Source organism: Tympanuchus pallidicinctus, unplaced genomic scaffold, assembly GCF_026119805.1.
Source record: "Tympanuchus pallidicinctus isolate F22 unplaced genomic scaffold, pur_lepc_1.0 scaffold1, whole genome shotgun sequence".
Lineage (NCBI taxonomy): Eukaryota > Metazoa > Chordata > Aves > Galliformes > Phasianidae > Tympanuchus > Tympanuchus pallidicinctus.
In genome coordinates this window covers 97,148,313-97,172,718 of record NW_026294618.1, presented here as the reverse complement: position 1 = coordinate 97,172,718, position 24,406 = coordinate 97,148,313, and the positions used below count along the sequence as shown (strand labels likewise).

At 43.4% G+C, this 24,406-nt stretch overlaps 1 protein-coding gene across 2 annotated transcripts in view; it reads right to left on the bottom strand.

Annotated features, from left to right (window-relative positions):
* COQ8A (coenzyme Q8A) overlaps nt 1-16,380 on the bottom strand; it is a 33,359-nt gene extending 16,979 nt beyond the window's left edge. Inside the window, exons 1-5 of one of the 2 annotated variants that reach the window (XM_052687260.1) lie at nt 16,253-16,380; nt 6,392-6,583; nt 4,442-4,846; nt 3,278-3,344; nt 1,874-1,948 (exon numbers count right to left, since the gene is read on the bottom strand). In XM_052687260.1, the coding sequence (XP_052543220.1) occupies nt 1,874-1,948; nt 3,278-3,344; nt 4,442-4,846; nt 6,392-6,568 (724 nt within the window). In that variant the 5' untranslated portion in view covers nt 6,569-6,583; nt 16,253-16,380. The remainder of the gene's footprint in view (nt 1-1,873; nt 1,949-3,277; nt 3,345-4,441; nt 4,847-6,391; nt 6,584-16,252) is intronic. The other variant, XM_052687268.1, reaches the window with a different exon arrangement.
* Between the last annotated feature and the right edge of the window lie 8,026 nt (nt 16,381-24,406).

Sequence of the window (24,406 nt, the reverse complement as noted above, 5' to 3'; positions counted from 1 at the left end):
TTTCAGAACATGACTCAGCCTGCAGAGCAGACATCTGGCCCCAGGTTACAGTTACAGAGGAAAACAATCATTTCCCTAGCAAGAGGAAAAATATCTTGAGCCACAATTTCTTTATTTCAAGAAAAAGTGTCTGTTGCCTTCTAAATAAAGAAATATATATATTTATCTTTTCATGCTGCAAGGCTGAGAAACAAAGCTTATGTATTCCAGCAAATTTCATAGTTCTGCAAGCTCTTGTTTATGCTTTAGTGTGTGCCTAATTAGAAAATAATCTGACAAGCAGAGAAATACCAACAACCGTGCAATTCCTTCTCTGCTTAAAGCAAGGCAAATCATTAACTTCCAACAGGTATGAACAACCTGTCAAACATCACAAGCACAAAAAGCAAAAGATTTCAAGTGTTCTCTAGAGGATGGGTCATGTTTGCCTACATGCGTGCTCTTAAATGAAAGCAAAGGAACTCATCCAGCCTCAAAAACCTCAGGCCATGGAGAGAAAACTCTGCCAAAGATCCTCTTCCTTTGCTGGGCTGCTCTGCATTGCCTAGTTGTAAGGGAATGCAAAAACGCACATTATCAGGTAGCATCCAGAGCAGTACACAATCTTTTCCTTCCCCTCCACTGCCAGGAACGTATCAGTTCTTCTGTGGGTTTGCTTTTATTTTGTTTTTGAGGTTTTGGTGGTTTAATTTGTTTCAGGGAGTGAGATACAGAACTATAATTTGGTTGGTTGATTTTTATTTCTCCAATTCCAAGCCACTGCAGTACCTCCTGAAATTGAGGTTCTCACTTCCTCAGTCTCCATCACTACTAAAAAAGGGTGGAGAAGACGCAAACTGGCCTGGTAGCACAATACTAATGGCCACAGAGTAAATGAGAACTGCTGGGTATTCCTAGGTTATCACAAAGCAACGCTTCTGAACAAAAAAACATTTGACTTTCTTTCTTTTGAACTTCCAAGTGCAAAAGGTTATCCTTTTTGTCATTTCCTTCTTGTCACTAGAAATTATCTAAACATAAACATACAAGCCAAACCATACAGAGCAGCTGAAGACCATGCAGCCTGCAATAATTCTAACAACTTTATACTTTGCAGCGCACCACCAAAACGTTTCACTGATAAGGAACAAGCCTTGAACCATAAATCTAAAATAATCTTACATTTTCTAGAAAAAACACTAAGTACTTTTATGCTGTAAGCCATTCACCCACATGGTACCATTCTATACCACTGCAGTCTACCAAAGCATAAGCCTAGAAAACAGCCACCATAAGGCAGCCAAGTATAACTCAGCAACATTTTTACCTCCAACTTCAAATAAGCTGCATGGATACAAAAACTGTTCCGAGAAAGTAAAACAAACAAAAAAAGATACTACAAGTAGAGAAATGCCATTTAGCAGGTACCTGAAGTGTTTTGTCTTTCCAGCCTCCCAATTCCCACTATGCAGAACGTCCTTAGATTTTTAAGAGCCTGCAACCAGTAACAGCATGAAGTTTTCAGACATAAGGGCTCTTTTACACTACATAGTTTCAATGAACAGTTCAAAAAACGTACCAATACAATCCAAGAGAGGACATAAGTATGACATTCATACTCATGTGTGATTATGAGAAAATAAACTCTGTGAACAATGCTAGCAAAAGTATTCTCCCAAATATATCTCCATCCTTTATCTACACACTGAGGTTGTGGCTTACTTCAATAGGAAAAGAAAAAGCATAGAAGGATTATGATAAAAACAAAAAGAACTAACCAATCTCCCAACTTTCAAAAGAATGCAGTCTTTCAAACAGCTATGCAAGCAGTCAGTGGCTGCAGGGGAAAAAAAAAAGAAAGAAAGAAAAGGATGAGAATGCAGAAAGAGCTTACCACTGCGTTCTTCAGGTCTAAGGCTCTTCTTCGCAACTTCTGCCAACGCCCCAATGCCAAGACCAACAGCTAATCCTTTAAAAGAAGAGGCAGGTCAGAGTGCAAATACCACAACCGCTGAGCACCTATCTTCTGCACTTGAAATTCAGTCTTCTTCAATCAGATCCCACATAGAGAACAGTTACTTGGAGGAGAAAGTATCAGGAGTCAGACAACAACACAGTGGAGATGGGAATCTCGTCAACAAATATTACAGACAAAAGAAATGGCAAGTCACTCACACAGTACTTTTCCTATTGCCTTTGACTCCACACTAAGCAAAGTTTTGGACAGTAACGAACTTTAAAAGAGCTACAACCACATCAGGTCTAGACCTTACTGCAAACTGCCAGAATTTCCTTTATTGCAAAAATATTTTATTATACTACTAAAAGAACAAACCAGGAATGTGAATAAGGGAGACACAAACTGAACAGAGAAGCCAAATATAAAGAGATCAAGAACGGTGTGAGGGGAACTGATGACCCACTAGGGCTACAAAACAAGTAACAAAAACTAATTTATTCCACCATTTCAAACTGCAGTAAGGAAAAATAAAATAATGATACTTAGTACTATAAATGCAGCTACCAGTAGTCACTCCAGCTGCAGCAAGCACCATATGAAAATGCATATAAATGACAAAGTTCAGCAGTGCCTCACACTGATCACAGAGAAACATGAGCTCAGTAGCGGGAGCAAGAAAAAAAAAATCCTTAAGTGTTTCAGCAACACGTTCTTTGCTCCCAGAACTCTGCTGTCCATGTAATTGTGCCTCCTGTTACTGATACGTTCATCACCCCGCAATGCCTTAATGCCACAGCATTAAGATCAACACTCCCAAGTACATCTGGGAACAATGAAAAAAAACTTAAAGAATGAACAAGAAGGAGGAATAATTCAAGTGTGAGTGCCAAGAGTATGGGAGTGGAGCTTCCTGAACCCCAGGAACAGTTAAACGAAAATCACTTTTAACCTTCTCAGTATTTTTTTTCTTTTTTTTTTTCCCCCCTCCAAACTCACTTGATCTTGAGCACAAAAACCAACTCAAATCCAGTGAGGACTGCCAGAAACAAAGGGAGGCACACAAGTACTACCTTCCACAGCAGTTAGATAAGATAAAAGAGCAACAAAGATGGATGAAAAGTGGAACTTCTTTCTGACTAAAGGCTAAGAGCCATAATGGCAGTGAAAAAGCCCAAATCAAGCTCTGGAGCAAAACCATCCATTTGTGAGGGAGACTTTCCTATCAGCAAGCTTGACACGAAAATGGAACCACCTTCTGCTGTAGCAGGAACACTGTCACAGCCAGCCATCAGTCTGTGCAATCGTAGTGACTTTGCAGATGCAGGTGTGCAAACTCACCTCCAAAGTTGGCAAGCCTCCCAATCCTTGTGACAGGAACCTTTCGCTCCCGAGCCCGTTCACTGAGCTGCCACAGAAAGACAGGGCAAGGAAAACAAACAAACAAATCAGTTACCTGCAAATACAGAGTGCAATTTCAAAAAACACCTGAACAGCGTATCTGTGCTACAAAAAGCTCTTCTTGAATGCCAAGGTGGGAGATTTTCAAATGATCACACGGCAAAAATATAGCTACCAAACTTAAAAATACATTAAACCAAGAAATGGACAAGAGAGTGGGAAAGACAGAATAGCTGATAACCATATTTTAAAAGTCCACTTTTACCTTGACAGCCCTTAAATTCTGAACTTGGAGAAGCAGTGCAATATCAACCAATGCTAAACTCTCTTTACACATGCAGTTAAAACTCTTGGCAAATCATCAGATCTACAGGACTGTAGATGATTTCCCCACAAAACAGCCAAAGCAGAAGCATACAGTTTCACTGAAGCAATACCCTGACTAAGTGAACCCACAGCAGCATCTGACGCTGGGTTTGAAGGATGCAGGTTAGAGCAGAAGGCAAGTATCACCACTGTGAATTCTGCTGTAGCTTTTCAGTGCTGGCTTGTACAAGGACATAAATCACAACTGTTGCTTCAGAGCTCTATACTACTCTCCAATCTACTAATGGTGAGGACAACATTCCATCCACTTCTAGGAGGACAACAAGAAATAGTGCAGGAAGCCATGGCCTTTGCTGAGTAAAGTGTAGATCCAATCCATTCTTATTGTCATAGCAAGACCATTAGCTAAAGGAGACAGACCCTTCAAGAAAACTATGATGAAATACAGGCCCTTCATTACTGTAACCTACGTCAACACTTGGAGTCCACACAGACCAGTGAATGAAATGAAAACTCCTGTCAACACAAAGTTTAAGTCTAATCCTACAGAGGCATTTTAAACATCCTCCCACATCAGAATATTGGATATATAGGGGGTAGATGTGAAAAGAGATCCTGTCACAGAAACCTGGGTTAAAAAGCACTGACACTACTATCTTTTCCTCTCCAAAAGGCAATTTCAGAAAGAGAAAAAAACAGAAACAAGAGAAGGTGACTTATGGATAATCCAGAATAGTAACATGTAGTTATAAACAATACATACAAACATACACATACCATCTGTTTGTAAGGTTTCTGCTCAGTTTTGGCCTGTCTGGCTTTATCGATATCTTCAGCTGTTAATCCACCAACAGAGGAGTGATCTTGGTGAAAAGCCCTATTTTGTCCAAAGACAGCAGCAAAAGGATTTCCAGGGTCCCTAAAGCCTCCAAATAACCTTGCATCCATTTTGGGAGGGAAAGGCTTCTGACCCAGGCCAGAATCTCCAGTCTCACCAACACTTTTAAGAGGTCCATTTGTAGTGTAAGAGTAAGCAGGGCCCTCACTGCTGTGTTCATGAGGCTTGCTGGGGGCAGTAGAGAAGTCCCTCGAAGCATCCGATGGCTCTTGTGCCAAGAAGTCATAGTCTTTCCCAAAATCCTCACTGAAATCACTTAAGTTCTCCTGTTGTTTGCCCAGTTCCTGTAAACAGTAATAGAAACGCTTTAAGTAAAGAACTTAAAACCTGCTCCCTACTTATCCACGCTCCTCAGAAAAGGGCATGCAGTTTGGCCCAAAGTCAAAAAAATAACCTGTTGAGACTTCAGCACATTCAAAGCAAAATATGGGAAAAATAAAAGGAAGGGATGCTGAGGACATCCAGAACTACTGGCAATCTTTCAGCACCGCTGGTTGGGCAAATTCATAGGTAGATTCTCAAACACCAGTACCTGGAGATACAAGTCAACAGGATTGTAACCCTGCTGTGGTCAGTTAAGCAGTCAGCGTATTTTAGATTCTTTTCTAAACACTGAACACATTTCCTCTCCTTACAAAAAAAAAAAAACACCACCAGAACATCTTTGTGATTATTCAGCAGGTCTCATACTATTCTGAACTTCAACAAGCAAGGGCAGAGGAGAAATCTGTTCGCAGGGACTGTGGCCAAGCACTGAGTGGCAGTTTCAAGCTTCAGACTGCAGATTTCTTACAAAGTTCTTTTGGCAGCAGCTTCTCAAGCAACTTTTACTCAGAATGCAGTCTTGTAGGTGTTTTGATGTGACCTTTCTTGTGTAGAGAAACATGCACAGAAACAGGAGAATATTCTCTCCCTTCTTGAATGCAAAAGACAAAGGCAAAACAAAACATTGTCCCCATAAACAAATAAACTTAGGATATTTCTCAGGACAAAGCTATTGCAAGCTTAGGTAGAAATAAGGTAACAGACAAGTTCTAGAATTGAAGCTTAAGGAGGCCTCCAGGACAGCCCAAGCTTATTACATAAAATATCGTTAAAACCTCACCCGTTAGCTTTTGTTTTAAAATCATTATCTGAGCCACATCATTGCTCTAAAGGATGATTCTCTTGATGTAGATAAGCGCTACTTTTTCAAGAGATGGCAACACAGCAAATGTGAAGTTCTTATAAATCTATCATCCTTGTGCCTGGTAAGAGAAGTTACTGCTTAAAAAAGAAGTCTGGCTTCCCTTCTGATCCTCACTTGCAAGCCTGTTCTTCTGAAAATCCTACCTCAGCTGTGAGTGAGGAACACATGAATACCTGACCAATTCTGGAACACATCACCTATACCAATTCTGTAAAGAAAGGAAGCGACAGTGCCAATAAATTCTAACAAATTCCGAGAGCTCATTCTCTTAGTCAAAGAAGAGGCAATCAATTACTGAAGTCTGAAGAAGAATTTAAATAACAAAGCTACCAGCCAATTTTACTCGATCTTTGACAAGATTAGGTAAGCAAGCCACACTTCATCCTCAGCAGGCCATAAACACTGATTAATGGAAACCAGTACACTAGTAACCATCTTCTTACACTCGTGTCCAAGCACCTATGGCATACTGCTGATGTTTTGGACAATTCCTGGCATACTCCAACATCTGCAATAGTTAATTTAGTAACTCAGAGAGCTAAGCTTATGATAGGATTTCCTCAGCTCTACACAACACAGAGAGTACCTGGAGGAAATGCCAAATATCATACTAGACTGTGCACATAAAAACTTCTCTTACCTGCATTTTTCCCCAGGCAGAACTAAACTGCTCTTCAGCAGTTGCCTGGAGACTCTTTGCAATGGTAACTGCATCGCCCCCAAGGACCACCTGCCGCAGCTGTCCTGCTTGGGTTTCCAGGACTGCTTTACTGAGCTTTGTCAAACCTCTCATGATCATGATGGCATCTGCTGCCATGATTGAACTTCTCTGCTGAAAAAAAGCACAAAAAAAACAACAGGGGAAGAGGTCAAGGAACACGTTTGCAACCTTGTTCACATCACCTAAGAGCTTGTGGCATGTAGCAGATAATCTTGTTTCAGTTTGACTACCAGCTACCATGAGAATTTGTTTACAGCTCAGATAACACTTCAACCAGCATGAATGACAGCTAGTTACCTTACCAGGCAAGGTGAGAGCTCTTAGGACTATCCACGAATTAGGACAGCATTCCAGGATTTCACACAAATATTTAAGTTACCAACGACCAGAGGAAGCAAAGGCAGATGCATTTCAGCCACACGGCTAAGATAGTCTTAATTCTTCTCAAACACTTACAAAGCGTTAAAAGCATTAGTGTTTGACCTTTGATTATCAGGACATGGAACATGTTCTCAGCAACTGATAGCATGGATGAAGTGTACTGACAACTGTCACATCCCATTCCTGCCCTGGAGTCATGCCTGCTCATTTTACATAGCCAAATTTCTTCACCCTCACATCAATGAGTAAGCTTTATCTGCCCTCCAAAGGTTGTCCACTCAGTCCTCAACTCACTCTACTATTTTAAGTTGGAAATTAAGCAGGCTCAGAACACTCACCTACCACAACCTAGCATTCAATTTGAAGGTATCACACTGCAACGGTCTATCTTTTTATCCATATCCCTTCCTGTTGGAGAGGCACTGACTCAGATTCCTTAATCAGTTTCAGTATCTTCAGATACAAAGCAGGAACTGTAGGGTGCAGGATGGTGTATCCGTGAAGAACAAGTTACACTGACTCCTTTATGTGCATGGGAAACTAAGCTCAGGCTTGAGGCACTGCCTTTCCTTCATGTCTGTGGTTCATGTAAAAGAAAATCAGGAGTGGCCAGGATATGCCTTAACCATACAGAAGGGAGACTTTCACCTTGTTACTTCATTCACCTCTGAGCACTATAAGGCCACAGATCTACAGTATTTTGTAGGCAGGTACCCAGACACCAATTCATTTTCAGAAGATAACCTTCCAACATCTACATGCACACAACAAACAAAGGTTAACACATTGAAGTGGTATGAGTGACACTAAGTCAACAGTCCACATGGTTTACATGCAACAGTTTACATGCAAACCACAAGCAGCCTTTCCAGAAAAAGCAGAGCCTGTCTCAGAAACATGTCCTATAGCCGAATTTGGTAAGAGTGTTAGGCAAATGTAGAGTAAGCTGTGGTAACTGGAGTGCTTAACCAGCAATGGTTAATCAGTGATCAAAATCAGCAACAACTGCTGTAGCCAGGAAGTACTGCACACTCCAGGCTTTAAAGTATGGTTGCTAGAGGGACACTCAAGTGTTAGCAGCATATCTAGGCTACAGTTAGCTCTAAAAATAAAAATGAAGTCAACCTAGGTCATTATTCTGTGGTCAACCTTACAAAGCCTGTCTGTAAGCTACAGACCTATAACAAGTGTTATTTCTCAATGTTTACAGCATTTAACCAACTGTTCAATGCTGCATAATGCACTTTCTAAACTTGAAAGCTGCCTGTCAGTTAAGGAAATGTATCCTGTGGACAGGATGGTCTATTTCTTCACATCTACAGCATTCCTCGCACACTTTGTCCTCCAGATCCTTCCCCAACAACCCAGCCCTCCTTTGGACACTCTATGTCAATTTTATGTCCTTCTTGCACTGCAGCACCCAGACTGCACCTACTGCAGGAGCTGAGGCACAGCACAGAGGGAACAGCCCCTCCCTGCACCCCATGGCACCTCTGGGCCGGGTGCCCCCGAGGCACACTGCTGGCTCATATTCAACCTGCCATCAAACAGAGCCCCAGGTTCCTTCACACAGAGCTGCTTTCCAGCCTCCAGTTTCCTAGACCATACGCACATAGGTCAACTCCCAAAGTAATGCCTCTAACATATTTCCATGGAAACTGCAACAGATACAAAGAGCACAATGACTCTACTCGATAAAACAAATTCTCAGCTACAGAACTCTGCTTTTCAACATAATCATCACCACAAGCTCTGCGTTTTCACCAGCAGTGAACAAGAGCCTGCGTGCCTCACCTATGGAAATCTGCATGGCCTCTGACATTGTGGGCCAACATAATAAAACAGGAGGCATAACTTTCAGAGGAACCCTCATACATCCAGGATTGCCCCGTCCCAGTTGCAGAATCCAGCACTCTCCAAGAACATTCACTGACAGAGGCTAAAGAAGAGGAGCACGTTTTCAAAAGTGAGCCCATACTCTCTTTTCTTAAACAGGTTTGCACCTCTAGGCCATCTTCTTCCAGTCCCTCATCTTTCGAGCACCAAGCACTAGCCTTTCACAAAGCAAAGCCAGAAAAAGGCAGAGGAGGAAAAAAATTATACTGCAATGATTGCTCCTTCAGCACTAGGCATCAGGAGAAGGAACATTCACCTCTCGACAAGAGCTACACAGCTAAGTACAACAAAAACTGAACTGATACTGGAGGCATTTTCCACAATTGGAAGAAGTCCCAGCATATCTGGCTTTGTAAATCCCTCATTTAGCAGGGCACATGGGTTAATTATCCTTAAAATGACACAGAAAGCAGACACTAACGAAGTTACTGTAGCCAGAATGAGAAAGATGACAAAAAACACGTGTTAGATAATCAAGGGGAAAAAAAAAGGACTTCACACAAAAAATAGCCAAGAATTATTAGAATTTTTTTTCTCCCATAGAAAAGTAATAAGCACAAGTAAAAACAGGAAATATCAAAACTGGAAGCATGTACTTACAAGGCAGAAGACTGATATGTAACCCCAACACTATACACAGATTGATATCTAGTGTAGGCCGAAGGGATTTTTTTTCCTTACACTAAGCTCTATTCATGCTACTACTAAATCAAGAAAAAATAGCATAATCAAGCTTTATCAAAGTGATTTAAAGGAGTCATTTCAAACTGAATTGGTTCCAGCACAGATAGTCTGTATTACACTTGACTTGTCTCCTGAGATTCATTATCCGGAACTGGCAGAGGAGGCACTTTCTGTATGCATGCACACAAGCCATCACACCAGCACAAGTTGTCAGAGTGCCTGCAAAGCTATATCAAAGGGAGCTGACAAATGCCAATCAAGAGCTATTCTCCCAGTATAGGCTGTGTCACAGTTCCCCAGTTTCTATGGAAAGCACTCACACCTACAAGCAGCATTGACTGAGGAGACTAGAACAAAGTCATCTGCAGACACCAGACAAGATTCACAGAGGGCCAGAGAAAGGCAGAGGGGCTGATACAGGTTGGATACCACACTGGTAGGTAAATAGCTTCCTGACATCACATGAGACTTTGAACCCTATTGTAATGCCACACAACTAAACCATGTAATATAGCAAATTGCCCACAATGCTTCTGTATGCAATACCCACCCACCTAGCAAGCCACTTTCCTTCAATGAAAAGCACCATTTCTTTCCTTTATCAGCATGCCAACTACTGGACTGCAAGATTAGCAAGTATAACATAACTCTAAGTACAGTAACAAGTAGCCTCACAACTGAGAGCTAACTAACAAATGCTGGCTTCAAAACATTTCTCCATCTGTCTCCCTTCTCTTCCCCATGCTAGCAAGTGCTCTACAAACATACAGGCTGGTCTGACTCCTAGACTTTCTTTTCCTCCCCCCCCTCCTCCATAATCCTAAACAGCCAAAAATCTTATTCATATCTATACATACAAACACATAAGCAAGACAAAAATTAAACCCAAGAAAGTTTCTAGCTGTACAGAAATACACCAAAAATATTTTTTGAAAGTCTGCTTCCAAAAATACAGCTCTCTCAATGTAAGGGAAGTACTTCTCTGTCATCAACAATATGTTACCCACACAAGAAGGAAACCCATCCACTGTCAATTCAAACAAACTCCACACACACACACACACACACACACACACACTCACTGCTATGCAGTCGTTATGCAGTAGCCCACATTTCCCTCAGGTCTCCACAAAATTTCAACCACCATTATCTCCAACTTCTCTTTTAAACTAATTACAGTAAGGCAGACAACAATTACATGCTCATGAAGAAAATGATTTAAACAGTCTCTGTGTGTTCCGCCATTTCATTATTTCCATTACTGCAATCACTGCTATCTTAGTTGTATCTACACAAGGGCTACAATCCTGGTATCAGTGATAAAACCACACCGTGAACACCAGACTGATTGTGATACCAGTATGAAACAAATAACCAAAAAACACAACTAAATTCCCACAACCACAACAACAAAGCACAGATCCCACAGAACAAGATAAAGATCACCAGCTCATCAGCGCATTTGTTACGTGGCCACAGATCTACCAGTAGACTGTAACTTCAAAATAAGTGTTCATTAAGCTTTTATGCAATCTATCTTATTTTCATATTCTTCCATTTCTTTTCACGTTTTGCCGTAACAGCCCTTCCATGTGATCCTTCCATTCACGGCCTTTTTCTGTTCCATCACATACCTCCCTATCAACCCCTTCATACCAGATTTCCAGGTCTCTGCTTGGACAGATTTTCAGTAGCTAGATTCCTTGGGTCACAGCTGACCATACTGGGCACAGAGAAAACAGCATTTGAAGAGGAGGTCACCGTCATCCTCATCATCCCTTAAACTGAGCTGAAGACCTACCCTGCTTCTCTTTCATTCTTCCTGCTCTCCATGTCTCATATGCACTTCAGCTCCAAGAGAAATTTGTTCCAAGATCCAACCTATTACAGAACCAAGGGCTCCTATATTTGACTCCTGTCACATAGCTTTGACTCAAGCCTCCTTAAGCTGAGTTCTTCCAAGTCTCTGAAAGAGCTTTTAAAACTATTCTTGTACAAGAGAATTTGCCAATGCAATTCAAACACCTACAAAAAGCAGGCAGAAGTTGCTTATTCTCTAATCACTGTAACAGCAATACGTACACTGACAGAATTGGCTGCTTGGCAGACAAACGTATCTTTCCATCAAAATTCAGAAAGCTTCACAGACATTTATGGCAAAAGACAGCTACTTCAAAATCCAGCACGAACAATTTTCCCCGTAAATGGCTTGATACACAATGTAAGAGTGAAAAAATAATAATAATAAAATATTTGAATATTTTAGAAGTAAGCACAGCCTGCCTTATTTTAGGCACAGACATCAATGCAAAGTGAATGCTCCAGACCGACTGCTCTATTTACTTCTTTCTGGACGCTGTCTGGGGTCATGCAAAGGCACAGTCGCAGCCACATGCCTGCAATGTGCAGCAGCTCTTTCTACCACGATCATGATCTAGAAATAATTCACTCACAGTTAAGATCCTAGGAAGGGAGTGCGCTACCTCATTACAGGCCGCTTTCCTCTACTTCCCTCCATACATCTTAACACACTAATACATTCTGTCCCAGGCACAAGCTCTTCCCCACTACACTGAAGCAGTTTTGTCTTTGATTTTTTTGCTTTTCCCCAAGACTGAGCTCTGCCACTGTTCCTAGGTGATAAGTACATGCAAGGAGGGGACAAATTAAAGCTCTTTTACTTCACTGGCCTTTGACATGGGAATTATGAGGCTGACTTTTTTCCAATCCCTGCTTCACCCAACACTGAGAGCAAAGAAGCCCTTGCAGTCCATCTTCCTCCAGGAACTGAAGTGGCACAAACACAAGCAGCAGACTATTCACTAGCTGTTCTTAGAGGAATGGATCAAAAGCTCTGTTGTGCTACCACTTAATTTCACAAATAATTACATTCATCCTCATTGATCCTGTTGGGGACCACTGTGGCCCATCTGCCAGTTCACAGAGTTGACAAGTTCTGAAGCATCCCTCGTATCAGTGCCACCATGAAGTATCCCTTCAAAAACAATGTTTTCCCACAACACCCACAATTTGTAAGATATCTAACTTGTAGTATTTATAAAAATGTTACACTAAAGCTCTGCTGACCAAATCCAGATGTTTGCGCTCTCTCAGAGCCAGACAGAAGTTATCACCAAAGCTCAGCTCCCTGCTGGATGCCAGCAGGATGCTGCACAGCCCCCCTAGCATGAAGCTCTGCACAAGTAATCAACAAGGTTGTCTGCTAATTCGGGTTGTTTGGGTTCTCCCCTCTCCCTCCATTTGCTCTCATATTGTAATTGTCTTTATTTCAAGTTTTAACTTCCTTAAAGCACACAGAATCCAATATGGAAACTGGAAACCAATACAAAAATTATGTTTCACAAACAAGTGAGATTCCTTTAGACTCAAATACATCATTACTTAAGATCATATTCTTGAGAAAAACAGAAATTCTTCCTCTCTCACTGAAAGGCACGTCACTCTTCACTAGTAGGTCTCAGAGAGCTACACAAAGGAGATTAATTTGAAAGTTCTCTATTTTAGCAGATAGCAGGTAATTTACCCAAAGTCACAAAGCACCTCAGTGCTGGAGCTGGGAAGAAAATCCCTGTTCTGAGCACAATTCTTACAGTATAACTCCCCAGTAATGCAGAAAACAACTCAGATTCATGACCAGTTTGCCAAGTATCTTACTGGTATATTGTTAACAGACATATTTAAAGGATTAAATGATGCACCAGCAAAGGTTTTCAGTCAAAAACTTTTTAATTATAGCTTACTGGAAAACTATATACACCCTGTAACTTTATTGTAAAAATATCTTCCTATGTGCAAGATGACCTTTTTCTAATAAGCCTTTTTGTAGAGGGAGACAGAACCGTGCATGTTATGTCTCTTCACTTTAAGAAGTCAGGAATAGGGCACTCCATACATGCACCTTCAGGTGGCACAGCTGCATTCTCTGCTTGCACAGTGATCAGAACCCCTCCGTTATCATTGTGAACAGCAGGTCAAACACCACAGTCTCCCACTATTGATTCTGGAGGTGTGCTTATCTATACAGATCCTGTGCCTTTCAACCTTGCCCTGGAAACTAGGGTTATGATCAAATTTAGAAACATGCACGACGGGCTATTCATAGACCCCTTAGCTCACATAGTTTGGGCACTGGTAATGCTTCTCCTACTGGCTGTGTCAGAACCTCTCTGTAAGAAGAATATAGGATGCAACAAGAGGTCTGTAGGCAAAAGAGAATGCTTTAAGAAAACACAAATTTATCTCATTTTCATCAAAAAGGAGGGGCTCATTGGGAAAGTGAAGATCAAAGACAGTTATGGCTGCAGTGACAATGAAATGATGGAGTTCAAGATCGTTAGAACAGCAAGCTCACTACTCTACACTTCAGAACAGACTTCGGCCTTCTCCACAGATCTGCTTGGTAGAGTTTCATAGGATAGAGCTCTGGAAGAAAGAGGGGCCCAAGACAGCTGGTTGATATTCAAGGATCACCACTTCCCAGCTCAAAAGCAATTCATTCCAACAAAAAGGACAACAGGTAAAATTGTCAGGTGACCTGGCAACAAAAAGGAAGCCTACAGTGGGGCCATCCAGCTGGAAAGCATCTTTGCCTAGGGGTCCTAGCAGACACCAAGTTGAATATGAGTCAGCAACATTCACTTGCTGCTAAGAAGGCTGATGGTATCATTGGCTGCATTAGGCAAAGTCTTGCCAGGAGGGCAGAAGAGGCAATCCATCCCTTCTATTCAGCATTTGTGAAGCTGCACGTGGAGTGCTGGGTCCAGTTCTGGGCATTCCAGTACAAAAGAAACATGGATATATTGCACAGGAAGAGTCCAACAGAGGGCTTCTAAGATAGATCAAAGGACTGGAGCACCTCTCCTAAGAGGAGAGGGATAGGAACTGTTCATCCTAGTGGAGGCTGAACAGAGATCTTATCAGTGTGTACAAACACCTGATATATATGTGCAAAGAGGATGGAGCCAGGCTCTTTTCAGCAGTGCTCAGTGTCAGGACAGAAGGCAATGGGGACAAACTGAAAAACAAAGGGTTCCATCACAAAGCACTTCAGGAGTTCACAAAAAGAAAGAATCATTTTACTTGCAGCCTATTATTCAATCTTTCCCAGTCCCAATCACTAAGCACTTGGATTGTATCAGACTGAAATGAGGATTTAATACTCCCAAATGGCATAATTCAGATAGCAGAAGAGCTGTGACATTTCAGAATACTACATTAAGCCCTTTTACAGTACATTTGCTCAGCACATCAAAAAAAGCATGGTATACAGCTGGTTAAAAAGGAGACCTGAATGACAACAGAGAAGCTACATGAAGATCTAATCCACACATATAGAAAGAAAAAAAAAAAAAAAAAAAAAGGAGAAACTGTAGAGGCAGAACAAACACAGTAAGAGAACTTCATAAGCAAAACATACTACCTGCACAACACAGAACAATCCTGGGACGACATCTAGTTCTACCTCTTATGCTGAGAAGTGCACCAAACACTTCAGGTACACAAGAACTGGGAATTTTAGATCTTTGCTTTAGCTCCACACATCTCTGCTGACTGATAAAACACAAATGCCTGACAAACAAGGCATGAAAAAACAGTCCCCCACTTGCCTGTAAAAGGACTGTTGGAAGACTGGATGCCAAAACAAGTTCTTGCTGCACAGATCCAATACGAGCTATTATTAACCTGCTCTAAATATCACAAATGAAACAAGCAGAGTTGCATTACACAGCACAGAATTCTCCTTGACCGCAACAAACAAGGTGATGAGCACTCAGACAGTAAACACGTCAGGGAATTGTCCACATCTGACCTTTTCTTCTACTTATCACACCACTTTATTTTGGACAGGGAGATGCCTTCAAAGCGCAGCCGGCAGCCTATTTTTTTTCTCCTCTCGATTAAGACTGGGCAACATGCTACTGTTTATTTTAAGCATATCTTGCTCAAGGTTACTAAGGTCATTGCTAACAGAAGAAGCGTTTACAAAAGGAAGAAATAAGTCCTGGGGTGTAAGAGTGAGCAGATCCACAAGCACACGAGCCACTGCTAAACTTTCCCTTCTATCTATGCAAAAGTGAGAGACAAAGTACTTATGACACAGAGGAAAAACGCTAGAGCCCCAATGCAATGCTGAGGTGATGGATCTGCTTACGGCCCTCAGCTCCAAGCAATTCCCGAGCCCCTTCTGAAGCCCCTCATCGACCTGCTGCTGACTTTGACCACAATCTTCCTGCACCCGGTGCTGAGAATCATCTTCTGTACGCTGAGAGCACACAGCCCCGCTCAGCGGAGCAATCCAAAGACAAGAGATAATTCTCAGTAGTCAACAGATTCATTCCTTACAGAAAAGAAGTTGGCTTATTAAAGGAAGAACCTTCCACACCTTTGCCTTTCGTCTATGCCGAAGCACTGGGTAAAGGCACGCTTATTCTTACGAAGCCCTCCTGCCTCGTTTCTTTTCCCTTCAAGCGCAGCGCAGAGTTCGGGCTCCGTCCCCCCGAGGCACCGCGCCGCTCCCACCTCCGTTCCCGCTGGATGCAGCAGAAACGCGGCGGCTCTCAGCAACAGCAGCCCTCCCACACGGCGGGCATTCCTGCACACGCCGGGACGGCCGGCAGGGGAGGCCGGGCGCCCCGTAAAGCGTCGAAGCGAATTCCGGCCTGGAAGGCCGCCCCGGAGGCCCGTTCCTGCAGCTCCTTCAGCACCTGCAGCCTCCCGCACCGTCCCACCGCTGGGATCGCCGGGTGCCGACTCGCCGGGCGCCGCCTGCCCGAGGCCGCCCGCTCTCCCCGCGCTCACCTGCCGCCGGCCAACACGGCCACTTCCACGCGCCCAGCGCCGCGCCGTGTGCCCCGCGCGACTGTTTACGGTCGCATCCGACCCCGGCCTCCGTCCGACATCGGGCCCCGCCCCCTCCGCGCTCTCATTGGCTCCTCCGCGCCGCTCGCCCCGCCCCCGGCGGAAAGGGCCGCGAGGAGCGTGCTGAGCCCGTGCGCGGCGCGCCCCCACCAATGGCAGGCGCGGGAGGGCGGGGCGCGCGGCGGCTGCAGGGGGACGTGAGGCCCGTGAGGTCCGTGCGGCGGTGGCGGGCGCCGGGCGCTTGGCGCGTGTGGCACGGCACGGCACGGCGGGGCGGGGCCGCCTGGGATGGGCCTGGCTGCGGGAGTGAATGGCGGCGGGGATGACAGCGGGGATGGCGATTTCCCATCAGAGCCGTGCCGGGAGGGCGGCAGGCAGCGCCGCTCGGCGGGGCTCCGTGCTGAAGAGACGTTTGTGAGGGGGCGCGCGCTGGCTGACGGCGCTGCTCCACGCGGGCTGCTTTCCCGCGCTGTCCCGGGGCCGGCCGGAACCGCTGTGGTGGTGGTTGCGGTCAGCAGCTTTCCTGCCCGGCCCATAACCCGGCGGTGCGTGTGCTGGGGGCTGCGGTACCGCGGCGGTGTATTTGCACAAGGTATGGGGCTTAAATAGTCCTCTTCTTAAGCAGGATTCATAGGTGTCCACCAGTAGTAGCGTAGTTTACAGGAGTGACCCACAAACAGCCCTGAGCTTTAATTTCAGCCGTGTTAATTGCTTGTTTTGGCCCAGGCTAACCAGCTACCAAAAAGTAAGCTAACCAGCAACCCAAAACGCACACTGAAGGACATTTCATAGCCAGCTGTGTACAGGGCTCAGTCCAATGGTCCGTCTGCTAGTTCCAAACCTCCCTGCATTATAAGGGGGCAGTTGAAGCCCTTATTTACAGCTGCTGATTTGGCCGGTATTCATAAACACATAGAATGTTGCTTCAACCTTACTTACACTCCTTCATGTGTTTTGATTTAGATAAAAAAAGAATAGCATCCTTCCCAAGCCCTGAGCCGTGAGAAGCTCCCTGTCCAGAACTGAACAGACAGCCACAGTACAGGTATGTTTAGTAAAACTTATCACCCAGCTGCTATCCAGATTGGAAGGTCAGTACTAGAAAGGCAAAATTTGAGCTTTAAAGGTGAAGGTGCATTATTGGCTTCACTGCAATACACCCAGGCCTTGCACAGACACAATATGTCTGAAATGCAGAGGCCAAATACAATGCTTTCATGTCTGAGAACTGGATGGAGATGAGCCATGCTAATGATGCAAAAATGTGGCTTTAATAAGATACTAGCCTTGAGAATTTTGTCTCAAAACACAGCCAGTGCTGACGTCTCCAGAAATACATATGAATTAACTGTTGTTATTTTTTCTCTAAAAGAAAGGTAATCTTTACCCTCATCTGGAAATAGATATATTTGAGATATCTTTCTTTAAAGTATGCTCTTTCATCTGCAGCTGTACTGAATTTGGATGCCAGCTCTAAGTTTCTGTGTAACACCACTTAATTTGCGTCAGCTCAGCATTAATTGTGAAATATACGTTACTCACTGTGCTGAGCACAGAGAATTCCATGGGTTTCTGCATGAACACGCTGTCATAGTTTGAGATGTAGGCAGAACAAGCAAAGGATCAAGCTCTCCCCATCTTTCTAAGACAGGCCTGGCTGGTTCACTTCATTCCCATGTGGTAAACCATTCTTGCAGCTGCTATTTAATTTGCATCACACCTTCTACAGCCAGGCTTTCTGCATCCTTAAAAGACCCCTTGTATTTGAATGCAAGACAGGCTTCTTCTATACTTAGACTGAAGAAGTGAGAAAGGTTTGTTCTCCATGGAAGTTGGAATGGAAGGAGTTGGGATTAAAAAACTGGATTGAAGCTAGCAGAAGTTGATACTTCATACTTTTTTGTTATTGTCACCATTTAGTTCTGCAGGGGGAATAGGAACAGGACACCCAGGATTCAAAGTCTGTAATCCAGAGGCTAACTTGTGACATTTGGTTGACTAACTGTGTTCACAATCCTAAATATAAAGGCAAATGTTGTATGTAGTGCACAGGGGGAATTGCGCCATGGCATAAGTCTTGTAAGGTCGCCATGCACTCTGAAGAGTAACGGCAAAAGATAAAATACAATATTTAGTGCTACCAATAATTAAATTTACAGTTCTGAATTCTAGAGAAAGGAGAGGCAAAGTATTTCAGAAATAAACTGAGGAGTCAAGTATCAGTGATTTATTTAATAGCCTAGTGGTTAACAACCCCCATGGGCTTTAAAAGATCCAAATTCAGCTTCCTTCTTTGCTTATGAAAACTTCAAGCATTCCACCCTCACATTAAGACTCTTGTTGTTATGCATGTTCTTGCCTTCTGCCCTCTAGCCTTACAAATATTATTATTACTATTAGTTATGCTGTACCTGATGGAAAAGCTCAGCAATGAGAATAGAGTATTCATCCACCCTTTCCAAATCCCAGACTGTCTTCCCTCATGCAAACTGTTTTCAGAGGCAGGACAAGCGAATGTGAATTCAGTAGAGGTCAGTCCAGGCCACCCCTTCTGGTTGTATGTTTCATGTTAAAAACTGTGGCATGCATTGATGCCTCCGTGCTACCAGTATGATGTGAAGAAGAATGAGGCTGTTACGTGAGTTTGTACTTCAGTGTCTAAATCCTATGTAATTTCTGTGTAGGATTCTTGCATCCTTTTGCAGATCTGTGCAATGCAGATCTGAATTGACAGAGCAAGCCCGAGCAGTTCTGTGAAAAATCAAGTTCTGGAAGTTTTAGGAGTCTTTTATTGGACTATAAGAAGATGCAATAATAACTCAACCACAGTCTATCTGTTGTACTATGGCTTTCATTTGCTTGTCACATCTTATTCAGTATTGTTATATTCAGTCAACTTTCTATGTATTTGCTGCCTTATCCAGAAATGTGAGCACCTCTAGAGAATGCTTGATGTAGCAGCTAGAAGTTATGGATTTGTGCAGAGGCTTTCGCATGGCCATCATATCTTTACGTTATGTTGCCTGTTGACAGTTTCATAACAAAGGACTTACTTATGTAATTTCATGAGACGGATAAACAGCTCTGCTGCAGGTCCCAGTAAAATCAGCAAGAGCAACATGGGGAAGAGAGAATCTAGGACTCTTTAAATGTGACTTCCAGCAAGCTCACTGTCAGGCATTGGGTGAGGTTGCTTTTCTCCTCCTGCTTGCTGTTTTCTGAGGGAAGTCTGTATGCTCACCAGTTAGCAGCTCACTGCTTACTGAATGCCAGGGAACACCCAAAAAACAACTTGCCAGTTCTGATGTTGACTGCTTTGAAGAACTCAGGAAAAGCTGGCTTCTGTCAGAGCTTTGTACAAAGTGGGCCAAGTTCCCAGGCGTGTAGGAGAGGAATTGGTCAGCCTGTCTCAACTTCAGAAAAACAAAGTTAGAGAATCAGAGCCTGAAAGGATCCTTGGGCCCTGCAGTCAGAAAGGTTCCACTGCAATGGGAAATTAGTAGTCAGACAACTAACCTGCAGGAAAAAAAGTTAACGCATTTTCAATTAAGCAACTATTGGTCTTGTCATCAGGTTGATGAGCATCAGGACTATGCGGAGAACGCGCAGAAATCCTCTTACATAGACATAGGACAGGTCCAAGCTGCTTCTGTGACCACAATAAAATATGCGTCACCATCCTTCTCCCACATTCATACAGCTAACCACAAGGCAAAAACTACTTTGGAAATCTTTCTGTCAGTTTTTCCTCTCCAAGTAACCACCAAAGCTCAGATAAGCTACATCTTATCCTTCACCTTGTGTTCACTCATCTTTAGAGGGAAGTTTCTATAGGGCAGGAAGAATGTAGTATCTGCCTCCATAGATTTATGGCGTTCCATCAACATAGTGCTGCAATGATGATGAACTGGAACAGCTCAAGGAGAACTTACTGGACAGGTGGCTTGGTTTCAGTAGTTAACTTTAAGTATTTCAAAACTTTGGCAGGTTTCAGTGACGCTGTTTGTACCATATGTTATTTACACGGCTTTATGGCCAAGAATGAGAGCAGCAGCCTTGTAAAGAAATGAGATCCCTCTGATTTCAGTCAGTGGCAGATGCACGTCCACTATCATCATAGGATCCAAATGATGAGCTATTTTTATAGCACTTTGGAATGTTGACTCCTGAATTGTGTATTTTCACCCCCAAACGCTCAAGCTTTCTTTGTATTTAACCTTCTTTTCTCTCTCCCCTTGCTGTAAAGGGAAGGAGAAAAGGCTCAATTTCATTTTGTTGGTAAAAACTTTATTCCAAGCTGATTCAGCTCTCTTGGAAGGAGGCAGCATGTCAATTTTCACAACAAATGTTTTCTGACCAAGATGCAGTGCAGGGAATGGGACAGATATTTCATGAACTTTCACCCCCCTCCCCCTATTTTCAGTCCAGGGCCATCAGCAAGCAGCCTTGCTCCATATTGCTGGAAGAGGCAGGGGAGGCCAGGGGGCTGCTGGAAGGCTGAGGCCCCTTGCTAGGAGGAGGTGGGCAGGGTCTGTGAGGTTATACACAGCAGGGCTTTTGACAGTATTTGTGGCTAAAGCTCTATAGTTCCAGGCAATTTACTACACAGTACTGACCTAATAGGAAGTGGTGGCAGGCCCACTAATGCTGGGATTATCTTTAATAATCAGGGAATAAATGTCGAGTCGACTCTTCAGGCATTTTAGAGAGCACCCTCCCAGATTGCTCAGGGATGTGAGAGAGATCACAGCCCTCTTAATCTTTTACCAGGGTTTGCCCCTGCTCCCCAGCACACACACACCTTCTCACTGTGTCAGATAACGCGATTTCTTCCCACTGGGAGAAGTGTTGCAAACATCTCTCAAAGTGGAAATTCACATGCAGGTATCTTCTTTTCCTTACGTTATGAAAGAACTAGAAGTAGTTGTTATTCTCTAGATGGTGTGGTAACAAGTCACAACAAGCCAAAGCTACAAACATGTTCATAACTGACAGAGGATGGCTGGAAAAAGTTGTGCAGCACACCACACCACCACAGTGCTTGGCTGTGGTTTGTGCCAGCCACTGCTGCTGCCAAACTTTGCCACGTGGCTGTAGTGGGCACTGGGTGCTTTGGAAAGTTGGAGATGAGCCTGTGGGGGTGGAGTGCACTGAGAGAAGGACAGAGACAGGTGGCAAGACTGCACAAAGAGCACTAAAAGTAAGAAAGCAGTACTAGTCCTTGTCTTCATGTTGCTTGTGGGATAGCACATTTGGCTGCCATCCTAGCAATTAGTCCTAGTCATAGGAGAGCCCAGGTTGGAAAGAACCTTGGAAAATCATCAAGTCCAACATTCTCTGAGAAAAGAAAGCCCAGATGAGATTATCTAAGCACTCTGAGCAACTGCATCTCAAAAACCTCGTGATAGGGATTCTGCTGTATAACTGGGGTGGTCATCCAGTGATGGGAAGTTCTCAGCATAAAGAATTTCTTATTTCAAGACAGTAGTTCTTTATTTCTAAGCTAGAAAGATCCATTATTTTTGCTCACTGTAATCTGCATTTGCTTGTATAGTTTAGCATGCACTTTGCCTTTTTCTCCTGCCACCTAACTGATTTTACGTGTCACAACAGAGCCTGCAGAAGCATAGCAGAAAGACAGTTCCTTGTAGCTTTCTGGCAGGATTCAATGTGCAGACAATAACTAGTGAAGCCATTCAACTCTTGGTTAAACACAGAAACTAATTTGAAACTAGGCAAACAGAAGCAAGTCCCTCACCTGCATTTGGCCACTCTGAAGACTCTTAGATGAAGGACAGGAGGGTTATCTAGAAGAGTTTCCACAGAATCAATCTAAACAGGAAGACAGGATGGAGAATACAGGAGAAATGGGTCTGTTTTAGAACATTGCACCAGGTTTTGGAGAACTTAGCCCAAACTAAGAATTAGCACTAGTCATGGCAGTTTGGTGCTTAATGGTAAAGCTTGCTGCCAAACACAGCTGCGTTGGCAAAGTATGGCTGCACATCACATGGCTGCAGCACCACATTGGCCCAGCCTGGACTCAGCCTCAAGACAGCGTGCTTGCTTTCACTGCCCCAACAGCTGCTCTGCCTTCTGGCTTCCTGGCACCTTGTCTTGCTGTTCCAGTATATAGCATGGAGCACAGGGGAGAGAGGAATGCTTGGGGGGTTTCTGAACACCTGTGTGGTGTGTGGCAAACAGGCAATCTCCTCGACCCTATCCACTTGTGGGAAGGTGATTCATAGAGTCCTAACCATTTACTGTTAGTAGTCAGTCTAGGGGGCAAGCTGAATCACTGCTAACTTCGGATGCTGACTGACCCTTTTCCGGCCTTGTTATGGCTATTGATCCTATACACGAGGTCAGCTGAGAAAGGCCATGTAATCTGATCTCTACTATCTATATTTGCGTGATCACAGCTGGAGAGGAAGGTTCACAAGTGACTGACGCATCTGAGTTCAGTTGAGGGGGCACTCTTGCAGTTAACACCTATGTAAAGAATGACACATCAAGAAATGGTCCAGACATTCAGGTTAAGCCCTTCATTTGACCCTCAGTAAATACTTCAACTCCTATCTGTAAAACAAAGCTGCAGGTAATTTTCTGCTCTGTCATGCTCCTGAAGCCTGGCTCCTACAGAAGCGCATGGAAAGCCTCACTGGAAGCACAACAGAATAATTTCAACATGCACTGCAGCTGTGCACTGTGAAAAGAGCTTGCCTTCAGGCACAGCAGCACCAAGAACCAGCAGTACAGGTTCACTCTCCCAGAGTGAACTCTCAGATGTTACCAAAGGAATTGCTAGCCTGGAGGAGCCCAAGGTGTGGGATCAGAGGTATCCCTTTACTTCAGCAGTCCCCCTAGATACAGAATCTAATGATGAAGCGTGCGACTATTCTGTGCCATCCATTCCATGGACTTTGAGAGCTGTCATTCTAGTTTAACTGGTGACCTGCTTTCACAACACAAGGGGCAGTTCCTTTCCTGGAAGACAGATCTCTGTTCTCTGCAGCAGAACTTTATTTCATGATGGCACTGAAAAGCACAGAGACAAACTGACAACAAGTAAGGTAACTTAACCCTTTAGATAAGTGCTTTGGATGCAGCTTTATATTCCCTTCTAGCACCGATTTTCCCACCATTTCTATCTTTAAAACTATAACTGCACTGCTGTGGTAATCCTGGAGAAGCCCTACCTCTCTTTTGTAAATTTAACCTATGCCTCCGGTATGTTTTCTTTCTTCTAACTTTGTATTGATCCATAGGCTAACAGTGCACAGACTGTAGCCTCTATACCAAAAGCATTTGCTGGATTTCTGTTCCCTGTTAGTTCTCCACACAGACTCCACAGAGTCTGGATTGCCTGCATGATGAATTCTCTGAAATTAGTCAGTGTTTGCCATTTTGGTCCTTGGTTTGCTCACCCAAATCACAGAAGGCCAAAAATCACAGATTGTTTTTTTTTCCTCTATATTAAGGAAGAAAATCAAATAGTTTCCATGCCTCTTGAAACCTGCTGTAACACTGCTGTAAGACTAATTATTAGCACAATATTTGGAAAACAAGCATAGCTCTGATTACCTTTCCAGTAATATATAAAAACTGTATTTGGTGGGGGCTTAAAGAGATGGCATGTGTTTTCTGGAACAGTAAAGGGGCAAGGAGATCCTGCTGGAATAATCCTGTTTGCACTATTACCATTGTTATTAACTATTTGTTGGTACATCAAAGCTGTGGCTTTAAAAATAACTCTGACTGCCTACCTACCTGCAGCCTTAGATACCCTGCCCTGCCCTACATCAGTTCTGAATAATGACTTGAGTTCTTCCATAAATAGATGCAGCCCTACCAAGTCAGGGAGAATTCTAACTGCTTATATTTAGCTTTGTAAAGCTTGAGGACAGGTACTGCGTAAGTTAAAATGTTGGACTTTTTTTTTTTTAATGTTTGCTGTTACTCTTAAATGCAAGGTAGCTGCAGAGTTGCTCAGATTTTATTCTGGGATGATATCCTTGAATTCATGCCAACCAGGGACGCTGGACAAAATAGACCTAAAGCTTTCCCTACTCTGCCTCCTTCTGATTCTTCAGG